General features: G+C 39.1%; 1 protein-coding gene and 1 long non-coding RNA gene across 2 annotated transcripts in view; one reads left to right on the top strand and one right to left on the bottom strand.

The window, feature by feature from the left end:
• MAP3K15 (mitogen-activated protein kinase kinase kinase 15) overlaps window positions 1–12891 on the bottom strand; it is a 145071-nt gene that overhangs the window by 83635 nt on the left and 48545 nt on the right. Inside the window, exon 4 of the mRNA XM_019529218.1 lies at window positions 1120–1313. Coding sequence (XP_019384763.1) covers window positions 1120–1313 — 194 coding nt within the window. The remainder of the gene's footprint in view (window positions 1–1119; window positions 1314–12891) is intronic.
• LOC109305998 overlaps window positions 12139–12891 on the top strand; it is a 2284-nt gene continuing 1531 nt past the window's right edge. Inside the window, exon 1 of the long non-coding RNA XR_002099804.1 lies at window positions 12139–12272. This is a non-coding gene — a long non-coding RNA (uncharacterized LOC109305998). The remainder of the gene's footprint in view (window positions 12273–12891) is intronic.

Here is a 12891-nt window from a genome sequence, read left to right as displayed (position 1 = left end):
TTGTAGTCATCAAGGATAGATACTTATGAGAGCCTTATTTAAGTCTGTATTGCACATTTTCAAACCATGGTATACATGGATCCAAATCAAGCTTGTGTGCAACTGAGGCACAATCTGAATAATCACCATGGTTGAAAAGGTGCTGTCTTGAAATATTAGGTAGTTTATCCACCCCATGGAATATATGCAATAATGTAGCAGCTGCCTTGTTGTTATAGGTTAATAGATGGAGAAGTAGGACTGGTTTGCATCAACAAAAGCAAAAACCGCAGTATATTTTTATTTGGAAATGGGAAAAGTTGCAGGATAGGCAGCAGACAATACCTAACAAACAGAGGGATACCAAAAAGTGTTACTAAACAAGTAGCATTAATCACTGTGGGGCAGCTGGATCCCAGACCATCATTCTGTGAATACCATTTTTACTCATGCACCCACACACCTTCTCCTTAAAATCAACCTTCCAAAACTGGGGAAGCTGATTTTCTTTGCCAGAACTTCATTGCATGCAGGCATAGAAACATAAAGACACTGTACTACAAGATGGGTGCCAAATTCTCTCCCCATGTCAGCAAGCTGGAACCAGTGTTCACCCTTATGCAGCTGCTCACAAACTGGCAGCAGGTTTTGGCAATTTTATTCTATAACAATATAGGGGATATGTAGTACTGTGGTGAGTAGGAAAGTCGAGTGATAGAGAAGTTCTAATCCTGTACTAAAAAGTTAATCAGAGTTAAAACCATACTGTTTGCACACCTTACCTCATGCTGAAAAACACATGGTCTTTGGTTTCAAGGCTTGTAAAGAAACTGAAGTACAACTCTTTTTCTTGTAACAGCTACAAGCTCTATAGGTTACACTTGGATTTCCAAGGGCTGTGTCAGCAGTTCTGACTTTATTTACTGAATTCAGGAAAGTATGTATAAATCATTGCTGTCGTAATAATACAGCTAATTTACTACAACAGCTGCAAGACTGTGGCACAGTTTACAGTAAATTAATCTATTTCTTTTGGCAAAAAATTAAGCAACACAAAGTCAAACCCTGCTGGTTCAGATGGCCCTCCCATACTAGAAAAGATTATTCAGGGGCAGCAAGGTGCACATGAGGTAAAATTACCATGATGTAACATGAATGTCCTTGAGAAGGCTGATGAACCTGTCTATCAGTGGAACACACAGAGGTCCCAGGATATTGTCCCAATTAGGCTGCATGTACTCAGAGGCTCTCCTTAGGGCATCACTCTCACAGCAAATATAATCGGCACAAGGTGTTACTATATAGGGAATGAAATAGTAGTTCCCACTGGATGCCTAGGAGGAAAAACAAACATAATAAGAAAATAAATGGATGCAGTAAACATGCTAAGATTGGATGGAACCACTTCATTCTGAATCTTTTAGTTAAGAGACAACAGTGAGCACCTACAGCTACCCAAGTAAACTAATTTTGCATGGCTCCATTTCTCCCTTTTCCCCTCCACTATTTTCAGTAGAATATAAAATCTGTCTACCTCAAAACATTTCTGCACATTCAACTTAGATACTTTAAACCTGATTCACAGGCATGCCAAGGCCAATAATTCCTAGGTTAGGAGACATTTTCCTGCATTACTGGTACATCTAAACATAAACCTATTGATTAATTCAAAAGTCAGGTTTTGTTAATGTTTTTGTTTGTTTGTGTGTGCGTGACTGAAAAACAGCAGTTGCCACAATGAAATGGGGACATTTTTCCATGTCATCTTTCGCCTGGAATTTTGTGATTCCCTCCTGCCACCAGACACATATACCTTAGTGAAGAGGCCAAGCTCAAGATACTAACAATTGTGTGTGTGTTAATTCTATTCATTAATAGCTACAGATGTCTGACGTATCCAAATCAATCTGTGGAAATTATTTTCAAGTTACAAACCAATAACTGCTATTCTAGGCAAGAAGGAAGTAGGTGATGATTTCATAAAGAATGTATTATAGATTGCCAACCCCAAATGTTTCAAGAGTATTGGTTGTAGCTAAATGGTTGGAAAAATTATTCTTTGCAAGTTTTCAGGCACAAATGCATTAACCTGCCTGTCATCCGATAACCCCAGGCAATCACTCTACATTTTACCAGCTACATTCTACCACCAGGTCAACGTTCCCTCTCCCCCCCACCCCCACCTACCTGTCTCACACCTATCGTCTCCCATGGCCTCTGATCCTATCACACATTTGCATTTTCATAGAATTGGAGCAGCTTTATACCATATTTTCTCACCATACAACATACCTGGAATATACCATATTTACTCAGATCCAAGATGAGGTTTTCTACACCCCCAAACAACACAGCGGGAAAAAAAGCTTCATGTTATAATTTAATACTGACCTGCGGTAGGTTGTGGCTCAGCTCCAATTTTGGCCCTGGGCTCAGATCTGAAGCCAGAGCTGAGCTAGCACCTGACCCAGGTCATGATGGCTCATGCAATGGGGCAGGGTGTCTTAGAGCCAAGGGAGCATGGTGGAGACCACATGCAGGGAGGGGATCGCATATGCGAGACCCACCTGTACAGCCTTGTGAAGTGCAGGGAGACTGTGACACCTGCCCCACCTCCTGTTTACCTTCTGTTCTGGCTCGACCAGGCCCAAAACTGCTGCTGCTGCCTGGCCAGGCAGCAAGGGGCTGAACCAGAGCCACTAATGTTGATTACCCTGGGCCCAGAGCAAAGCAACAGAAGGTAAGCAGCAAGGGTCAGCCATAGGCACAGGGGAGGAAGGTGTGTGGGGATATGTAGAGGGAAGGGAGGCAGGGGGCACAGGGTGCCAAGCAGGAGAGGCAAGGGGCAGGGGTCTGGCTTCTTGTCCCCTGCCCCTGCTTTCCCTACCACAGCAGTGGAGAGACTAATTTAAGATGACCTTCAACTAATTAGCTTCCATATATGGAAAATTATAACAAATTTATAATTTTGCATAAATAAAATTGAATTATTGGGGAGGCCATCTAAAATTCAAAGTCATCTTGAATTCAAGTAAATACAGTAATACACACCATATTTTTGAAAAATAGAATGAAAAAAAAATGTTTTTATTCCCCCAGAATTGTGGCTACATAGAGCAGGGACAGAGCCTAATCTTCAGTTTACTCACCTTCTCTGACCTGCTTAACTAAAGCTGAAACAGTAGCTGTTGCCAAAATTCATCCCCATGGCTGCATCTATGATTTTAAAAGTGCTAAAGAGTCTCCAAGGTTGTGAAATGGAAGAAGAGAGGCCAGAAGCAGCTGGCAGACAGGAAAATTGCCCTGAGGAAAGTTAGCTTGATTAGTGGCACATCAAACCAATTTAAAAAGGAGAAACCATCATTAATACCTTTGGCATGAAGAACAATGAGATATTAAGTCAATGGACTCCCTACGCCTGAATAGTAATACAACAGCTACTGTGCTGTGAAACAGAAATCAACAGGTTGCTTCTATCCCAGTTAGAAAATCAGGTTCCCTGCTGAATTCACATATCCCAATGGAGGAAGGGGGTGGGAGGAAAGTGTATGTTGTATGTGAGAAAGTACAGTAATTTATAAGCAACATATGTTGACCTGGATATTGAGATGTTTACTGTTTATTTCTTGGTTTAGTTTAATAGGAAACTTTGAGGAAAGACAAGCAAGATGAGAAAAAAATAGCTTTAAATATATCACCTTCCAACAAACGGTTGGAAGTTGCTAAGGGACAATGCCCAACTTATTAACTCTGATGATTTCATATCCTGCCTGCAAACTCATAACTATATTGAAAAAATAGTTTTGTTCAGAGCAGCCAAAGCCCACCAATATAACGAACAGAATGATTGGAGCAAGTTTTGTAAAGAGAGGGCATCTCAAAGCTGTGCATTCAAGCACCTCCTCGGGTCTGAGGAAACTAAGTCTACCTAGCTTACCAATAGTATATAATAAACTGGGACAAAACTCCTGGGCCTAGCCAGAAGTCATGTGTTTACAGAAACTGGTGGCAAACAGAGGTGCAGCTGTCCCTGTAAGCTATGTTGGCCATCATTTCAAATAAATTTAGAAATTGTCTGTTTTTTTAGCTTGCTTTAGACATGGTGGTGACCCAAAAACATTCTGAAGTAACATAACTTTATGAACTTATCAGTAACAATGATTTCCTGTGAGAGGAACTTCAGCAAGCTAAAGCTGATGAAAACATATGCACATTCTACAATGGGGCAAGAGCATCTTTCTAATTTGGTGATTTTGTCCATTGACCACGAACACTTACCAACAGTGACAAAGTGATCAATGAGTTTGCCTCTGCCAAAAGTCAGTGTCAAAATATGATTTTTGCTTTTCTCATTGAGTCTCTCATCTTTTCTATGTTTTTTACCACCAAATTCAGACAGTATTTAGGCTGCTTCCAACTCTGAAGGAAATAATTAATTCCTCATCCCTTAATTTCTGGAAAGGCACTTCAACTATTACTTTTTTCAACAAGTCAAACAAAGTAATGTAACACAGATTTTTCTGTGATTGCTGATCTGAAGGGTCTACTATAACACATCTTGCTGAATGTAAAGCACATTATTTTGTAGGTTCTGGAGTTAATTTTAAAAAGTGGTCAAATATATGCATTGAGGCATGAGTGATTTTTTTTTCTGATGGAGAGGGGGCTGTACAGCATATCCCACCCAGGATGCCAAAATTGCTAGTTACAGCTCTGCTGCAAAGGGCCTTGAAAGCAAAAGCATTCAGCTTATGCTTGAGGTGAAAAATAAAGCAGAATCAGAGGATGATATTGTCCACAGTGACAAACCACAATCATCTTTGTGACAACATTCCAACTGCATACAAACAAGGCAGGGCTGCATTTGCTGAGGAAAGAGGAAATGATACATCAGAAACTGAGATAATGAGAGTCTGGACATGAGATTTTGTTTTATGGATGGATAGAAAAGTCAGTATCTTAAAATCGGGGCATCAAATATATGTCCCATGGGCCACATTCAGTCCAATGGAGCCTCTCTGTTGGGCTACCAGAGGGTACCAAAGAAGTTGGGCCCTTTGCTTCTGTTGGGCATGGCCATCAGCAGTGAGCTTAGCTCACTGCTGCCAGACCCTGCACTCCTGCTGTCCCCACTGGACCCCTTTCTCCTGCCACCAGACCCTGCACTTCCTCCATCCCCGAACTCACTGAACCCTGTACTGCTCCCATCACTGCCATACTGTGCACCACTTCCGCTCCAACTACCGCTGGACCCTGCACTGTTCCTGTCCCCACCACTACCAGACCCTACACGGCCCTTGCTGGACCCTTAATTGTTCCCACTCCTGGACCCTGTGCAGCTGCTGCCACAGCAGCAGCCCTTGTGCCCCAGAATGGATCTGGCCCACAGGAAGCTCTGTAGCCCTGATCCACCTCAGGGCCCCAATTGAGGTTTGACACCTCTATCCTAGATATATTATACAGAAATAATTGATAAGAATTAATCATAACCTAGAATGAAAATGATGCCCTTATAGGCCCCAGTGACATGAAGGATAGTGGTATTATCCATTTTTATCAAGCGAGGGTAGCAAGGACTGGGAGGAAAAGACCAAAAGATTTATTATCCCAGTTGAGCTTGAGTTGCTCAACTCCATGCCATTCATGAAGCCATCATAAAATGAAATTCAAATAAGAAATATTAACACCCTATAAAAGGACTCTAGGTTGTCTACCAAAATAAGTAAAAACAGTAATGGCAACAGAACTTAGCTGCAGAAGGAGATATCATTCATCAGTAAATGACCTCAAGAACTCACCTCTAAATAAATTTAAACAATTTTACAAACTATTCCTGGAGGGGCATTAGTCTATTTTAGTGTATTGTGACAATAACTTGATGCTGGAATGTACTTTTCTTTGTTGTTAGTTAGTCAAGTGGTGTAATGTGAGTACAAATTTGCAAGTCAAACTTTAGAACTTCTTTATACTTTTTAGCTCATCCTACTAAATTGTGCTAAAGATAAACTTGCTTTGCCTTCCCTGGGCTTTTTACTCAAGGTAGCTAACTTGTTTTTGTTGTTTGTTTTTTGCAATGAAGTCATGATCCATGTATTAAGAGCTTTCCAAAGCCAGAGCCCCACCACAACGCATGGTCTCCTTCACCATCCAAGCCAACTAATATTTATTGATATAATGGACAATGTACCTCCAGTTAACTAATAGTGGACAATATTGTCTCCAAATAACCATTGTTTAAAGGTTTCCAGGATTGCTTCAGGGGGATGCGTCACATTTTGTCTATAACTGAGACTGTCCTGTTCCCATTGCGATGCCCATAGAATGGTACCAAATGATGTTAGGCAGGCTGCTCTGTTTATATATGTGCATTATTGAAAAAAAAATATAGTCTTTATCAACCATGGGTAATTTATAGTAACATTATCTCATCTCCTATGTCAGCTGCACTCTTCTGTCACAATTTGTCTTAAAAGTTTATAATCATAGTACAGGAATAGTGACTGCCTTTTATTATCTATTTGAACCATGTCTATCACAATGGATCTTTGACCTGACTGGGGCAAGTAATGAACTCTTACGCAAATTCAAAGGGGATTCTCAGTTCCTCTAAGACACTGTCTATTTGGTTACAGGTCCCTACAGTGAAGTGCAATACAGTCACCAAAGCCCTCTACTGTTAGTTTGAATCAACCTTGAGGTTATCCCTAAAACTAGAGTGACCATACGTCCCAGCTTGGCTGGGACAGCCCCAGATTCCTTAGGCTGGTCCTGGCTGGTTGGTTAAAAGTACTGGGTTGGAGTCTGGTAGGGAGGTGGAGCAGCAGGCACTGCTACCACTGTGCAGGAGCAATAAATGTAGAGACCTTAGATACGGCATCTTAGATAAGATGACCATACGCTTCCTACCCTGCTTTCTATTTCTGCTGTCCATAAGTAGAGAAAAGCCTAGATGAAGAGACAAGTACTCTCTAGACCAATTCCTAGAATGGCTACATAAGGGAAACTGATGCATCTGATTACATCTATTACCACAATAAGCTCACCTTGGTGTGTGCTACCAAGTATAATGTAGATGAGCAATGGCAGCTCTCATGGTTCAGGCTAGTTGAGGACAACTTTAACAGTTGACCATATATATCACAGTAGACATACCCTAATTCACAGATGGCCAAACACTGGAGTATGACTGAAGAAAAGAATGATAAGCTGGAGTGAGACTGCTGCCAGTCTTACATGCCAGGAAAGAGGGTAAAAAGAAACAAGCTTTGCTAAGCAGAGACCTGGTACAATTTACTCTCTCTCCATAGCAGCTGCTTTGTAAATTCACTGTCCTTTGTAAATGCAATCAAAAGGAAAAAAAATAATACTAATAAAAGTTTTTTCTTCCCAGGAAATGAACCTGTACAGCTGTAGTGAAATAACTTAACTTCTATTGTTATAGCAATATGGGTGCAGAAACCCTATTCCAGAAAAGAAAGGATTTCATTCCTAATTACAGCGAAGTAAAAAATCCATACCCACATTAACACACAGAAATATACCTTCATAACTACAGAGATACATAGGTATAGAGAAATAATTGTAAGTTAATTTCCCAAAGTAGGAGGTTTAGGAAATTTTCCATTAGAAGGAGCAGAATGTTTCTAAAACATTTTGCTGTTAGGTGCATGCTCAAAAGGCCTGAATTCATCAACTGTAATATTTAATTTTTATAACCTGACAATATAATATCAATATTTTTATGAAAACACAAGATATTCTAAGAAGCACTGTGTTCTAAGTTTACAGGATTTAGCTATTAATAACAGTAACCCAAGGCAGCAATTCCTATATAAAGAAGAACCTGCCAAGTATCACTTTTAAAATGTACTTAGATAAAGGTATTTAAAATGCAGAACAATAAAATAATCCTGCAATAACAAAATGAATGAATAAGAAAGCAGAATAAAATAAAATAATACATACTTTGCCTATAACATTAACACTCTGGTATTCAGGAGGTACTTGAACCTGAAGAAAAGCTTTGTGGTTGGCAGCCTACTCCAAATTGAAATGGAACAAAGTAGAAGAATAGAAATGGAAGTATAAAAATAAAAAAGACAGACAGACATGACACAGTGAATAGAGAAATTATTAGTCAGAAAAAATGGAAGGTAAAAAATACATAGACAGCAAGTATACAAGCTCGAAATCCACAAAATTTTCAGAAATGAAACTAAAGTACCATGTTGGACACCAGGAAAGGAAGGTTTGAGAGCATATGTTTTATATTTTTTCATCAACATGCTTTCAAGAAAGTCTTATTCCCAGGCACTTGGTAGAATGAAGTCATAGAGTAGTAGGGCTGGAAGGGATCACCATAGGTCATCTGGCAGGAACATCCCTATCCCATACAACCAGAATCTAAACTCTGCATAAGACTACTCTCAACCCTGACACAACACAGACCTAACAGCCTAACCTGCTGCAGGTAAAGCAGAGAAACCATGTCAGCCAACATCCTGCTTCTATAAAATGTTGTTAATATACACTTAAAACAATACAGAGGAAGGCAAGAAAAACAACAGTCCATACCAATCTGACCACGGGGCCCTTTCTGACCCCAAATATGGTGATTGGTCTGACCCTGAGTGGACAAGCAAGACCCTCTAGCCAGGAGCCTCTGGCTTTGGTCCCAGCAGGAGAATCAGCACACCCCAGTTGAAGTCCACAGGCTTAGCTGTAGCCAAAACCCAATGCCTGACACACATAGCACAAAAACGGAGAAGGGAGGCAAGAAACCAACAAATGCAGAAGCATGGGAAATACCCACAATGGAATACAGACATAGCTATCAGACTGGCTATCCAACCTACCCTTGAACACCTCCTGTGGTGCAGGGTCCACAACTTCCCTAGGCAGTCTATTCCATTGTCTCATTATTCCCACAGTGAAGAAGTTTTTCCAGATAGACTTTCTACATTTACTTTGCTGCGATTTCAGGCCATTAGTTCGCACCCTCCTCTCTGCAGCAAGAGAGAAAAGGTGCTTTTTCCCCTCTTCTTTCTGGCAGCCATTCAAGTAATTTAAAGACTGCTGTCATGTCCCATCTTTTCTGCAAACTAAACATGCCCAGAGCCTTCAGCCTCTCCTCATATGGCTTGCCTTCCAAGCCCTTGATCATCTTTGTTGCCTACCTATGGGTCCTCTAACTTCTCCATATCCTTTTTAAAATGTGGAGTCCAGAACTGCACACAGTACTCCAGATAAGGCCTAACCAGTGCCAAGTAGAGAGGCACTATCACCTCCTGTGTCTTGCACTTAATGCATTCGCTTTTTGTGTGGCTGCATCACACTGAAGACTCATATTGAGTCTGTGATCTATCAAGACTCCCACATCCTTTTTCATTGATTCAGCCAGGTGTCCCCCATTCTGTATCTGTGTTTTTGATTTTCCTCCCAAGGCGTAGCACTTTGCATTTGTCCTCAGTGAACTTCATCCTGTTAGCTCTAGCTCAATTTTCCAATCTGTCGAGACCCTTCGGAATTGTCCTCACATCCTCCAATGTGTTCACAATCCTTCCCAGTTTTGTGTACATGAACAATCTTGCAATTACACAATTAACTATATGCAGCAAGTCAAACTGAATCAACATTTTCTTTGGAAAACTTAACTCTTATGTTTCCAGACAAATATTTTATATAAATATAAAACTTAAACTGCCTTAACATATTTTTTTTAATTTAATAGGTAAAAAGTTAGAATAAGAGGTATGTTATTGGCATATTAAATGCATATAAACAATTCTAGTCATATTTATTAGGTTACCCTTAATTTAATATTTTTCTCTTCAAAGATATCTACTTAAAAGGGTTGTTTTAAATGTATGTTCTTCCCTGGAGTTGTTTTAACGCTGTATTTCTACATTTAAAAAGTTCCTAATCCCATATAAAGCATCTTTTATTATGTGTTTTTCAAATATGTTTTCTGCTTCAGAAACATTTCTAGAAATACATTTTAAATTTTTTAAATTACTACAGTGTTTTACATATCACACTTGCAGTCAGGAAAAGCACATAAAAATATTACTCCTTTAAAATCTTTATTGATCAGATTATAACCGCTAACATTAGAATCATATACAACAAACTCATTTTCTGACTTTAATAGTCTCTGGACTCCACTGCAGTGTCATTAGGACTGCTGATTGAGATAGACTGCAAGACTCACATTATGTACTAGATCTAGCCCTAATTATTTAGCTTCCTTGAACATTCATTACTTCCAGGTAATAAATAAAACCTAACTTAAGTTATTATTGAAACTTTACACAGGTTTGTACTAATCACACAAAATATTTGCTTTACAACATATCAGTTGCTTACAGTTCAGCTACTAAGTGAAATCATGGCCTACTGAAGTCTATGGGAGATTTGTTTCTGACTTCACTGGCCAGAATTTACTTGGTAGAAGTTTTAAGGGTATTTTAATTTAAAGAGTATGCAAATCAAGAGAAAGACTCCACTGCAGTTTAGATCTGTACCGTAATAGATATTACCTATAGTAAAATAACCAACTTCGTTTTATAACCATTTTGGTTAATATGTGTATTAATTTTCTTTAACAATCTTTGCCAAAAACCAAGTGGCAGACGGTTAATTTAGAAAACAATTTGAAGAAAAAATAATCAGATATCAGCTATTTTTCTTCCTTATACCCATGTTCTATTTTTATTTTTTATCTTAGTTATAATTGAGGATAGTCAGTCCTTGAACCACTAGGCTCACTACCACATTTGAATGATCCACATGGGCCAAACGATACATAGGATATACAAGTACTAAAGCTATTTTAGAAAGGACCATCTATCTGCCTCTCAATTCTAGCAGTTGTTTTTTAAAAAGCCTGCAATCAAAATCCTCTATTTCCTCTGTATTCTATTATTCTATACCTTTTTTTTATTACAAAAACTCTCAAATTTTGATTTAACAACTCAAAAAGACACAAAACAAGAAAGTGACAATTTCTTGCTCTTTTTTTTTAATAAAAATTTCCTTTTTTTATTTTTTACCCCCTCTAATTCTCATGTCCTGCTCAGGTTGCGTATCTGCAATCAGCCAGTTGTGATTTCGAAATGTGGTCTAATAAAGCCCAAATGGTGAGCTCTGCTCACTAAAGATAAATACATACTTACATTCCACAAATCTAGTATCAACACTTCAAGCATGCTCCCAAACTTTGCTTTCTCCATGGCAACCCAAGACTTGTTATTCGTAATTTATTTTATAAATAATTACTTTGGCAGAAACAATGGAGCTGTATATATACCATCTCCGAGTGAATACTGACTTTAGTTACAAACTAGGGCAATTCTGTCTTGGGATCTGAATTCCCAGTTGCATAATGAATCTCATAAATCATGCTTTAAATGTCTCAGAGGGGCTGTAAATTACCAATATGGAATTTTAATCTCTTGCTTTGTGGGAGTCATATAGAAGGTAATCTCCTCCTCATCTTATCTTGTCTCAATACATTTCATTGCTGACAGGCAGAAGCTGAATCCCCTGTTTATCACCCTTTTATCTACCCCCCTATCCCAATTTATTAAATCCATGCCATGGCCCTTACCAATGAGCTGCTCTGTGGTTTTCATATTCAGCTCAGCTGGCCACTGAGGTCAAGCCCCAAATAACTTGCTGAAATATTTTCAGTTAATTGTTTTCAGTTCCATGTTTAGCTTCCTCTCCATCCCCTCTTTCCCAAACTTTCAATTAGTATAATGATTTACATCTTTCATAAGGGGAATGCATTAATCACAATCCTTTTTAGCTTTATTTATTTAAATTTTGGAGGAAAATAATCACTGTAAAAGGAAATATTTGATCGCTACATCTTAAGGGGCTTCCACTACTCTTCTGCACTATAACTTTCCTTTTCCCTTTTAATAGAATTTGAGATTTCTAGGATAAATACCAAAGTTAAATACAGAAAATATAAAGTCCCCTGAGGCAAAAAATACAGATGCTTTAGCACTGCCATAAAAGAAAGTGATATGACAGGGATGACCCTGCTACTTTACATCAGGGTTGTCCAATCTACAGCATGGGTGCAAAAAGTGAAACAGACAACCTCTGTGTGGCACAAACCAAATCAGGGAGAGGGCAGCAGCACAGAAAATCTTCAGTCTAGGTTAATGCTTTATGTCAATATCCGAGTGAAGGGGTAAATTGTAACTGTACTATTTCAGGACTGACCCCCAAAGCCTCAGTCACAATTCTTCTCTGCTCCTCTCCTGCACAGAGGGAGAATACAGGTAAGACATCCTTTGAAAGGATTTAGTTTATTTTTGCCTCTTTGTGTCTTTGTTCCAGATCTATGCAAATCCAAGAGTCTGTTCTCAGATTTATAGACTACAGTGTTCACTGGGAAGAACTGCTGATATAATGGGAACCATCATAAAACACATAACTTTATACAGAGTTACATCAGCCTTTATTTGTCCACAGCATAAGACAACAGATCTAATACGTTCAAATGCATTTTACCTTCGATTGGGTGTGTTCCGTTTTAGCAGGTATTAAGAACACAAAGAGCTTTGTTTTGAAAAATTAAGTTTTTGTATCCACAGGTCACAATAAAAACCCTGAATGTCTATGCATATATGTTTCCTAGAATCTTAAATGCACCACCGGGGAAAAGAAGTAAATTAGAAGCATGTTATCACATCTGTGCACCTAGAATACCATATGTACCGAAATCCAAGATGACTTCAAAGTTAAGGTGACGCCCCAATGATTAGGAATTCACAGTTTCATAGTTTCTAGGGTCGGAAGGGACCTCAGTAGATCATCTAGTCCGACCCCCTGCCATGGCAGGAAAGAATACTGGGGTCAAATGACTCCAGCAAGGTGTTCATCTAGCCTCCTCTTAAA

This window comes from Crocodylus porosus, unplaced genomic scaffold, assembly GCF_001723895.1.
Source record: "Crocodylus porosus isolate Cpor-Errol unplaced genomic scaffold, CroPor_comp1, whole genome shotgun sequence".
Taxonomy (NCBI): domain Eukaryota; kingdom Metazoa; phylum Chordata; order Crocodylia; family Crocodylidae; genus Crocodylus; species Crocodylus porosus.
The sequence above is the reverse complement of the archived record's forward strand: the minus strand, read 5'-3'. Positions and strand labels throughout refer to the sequence as shown.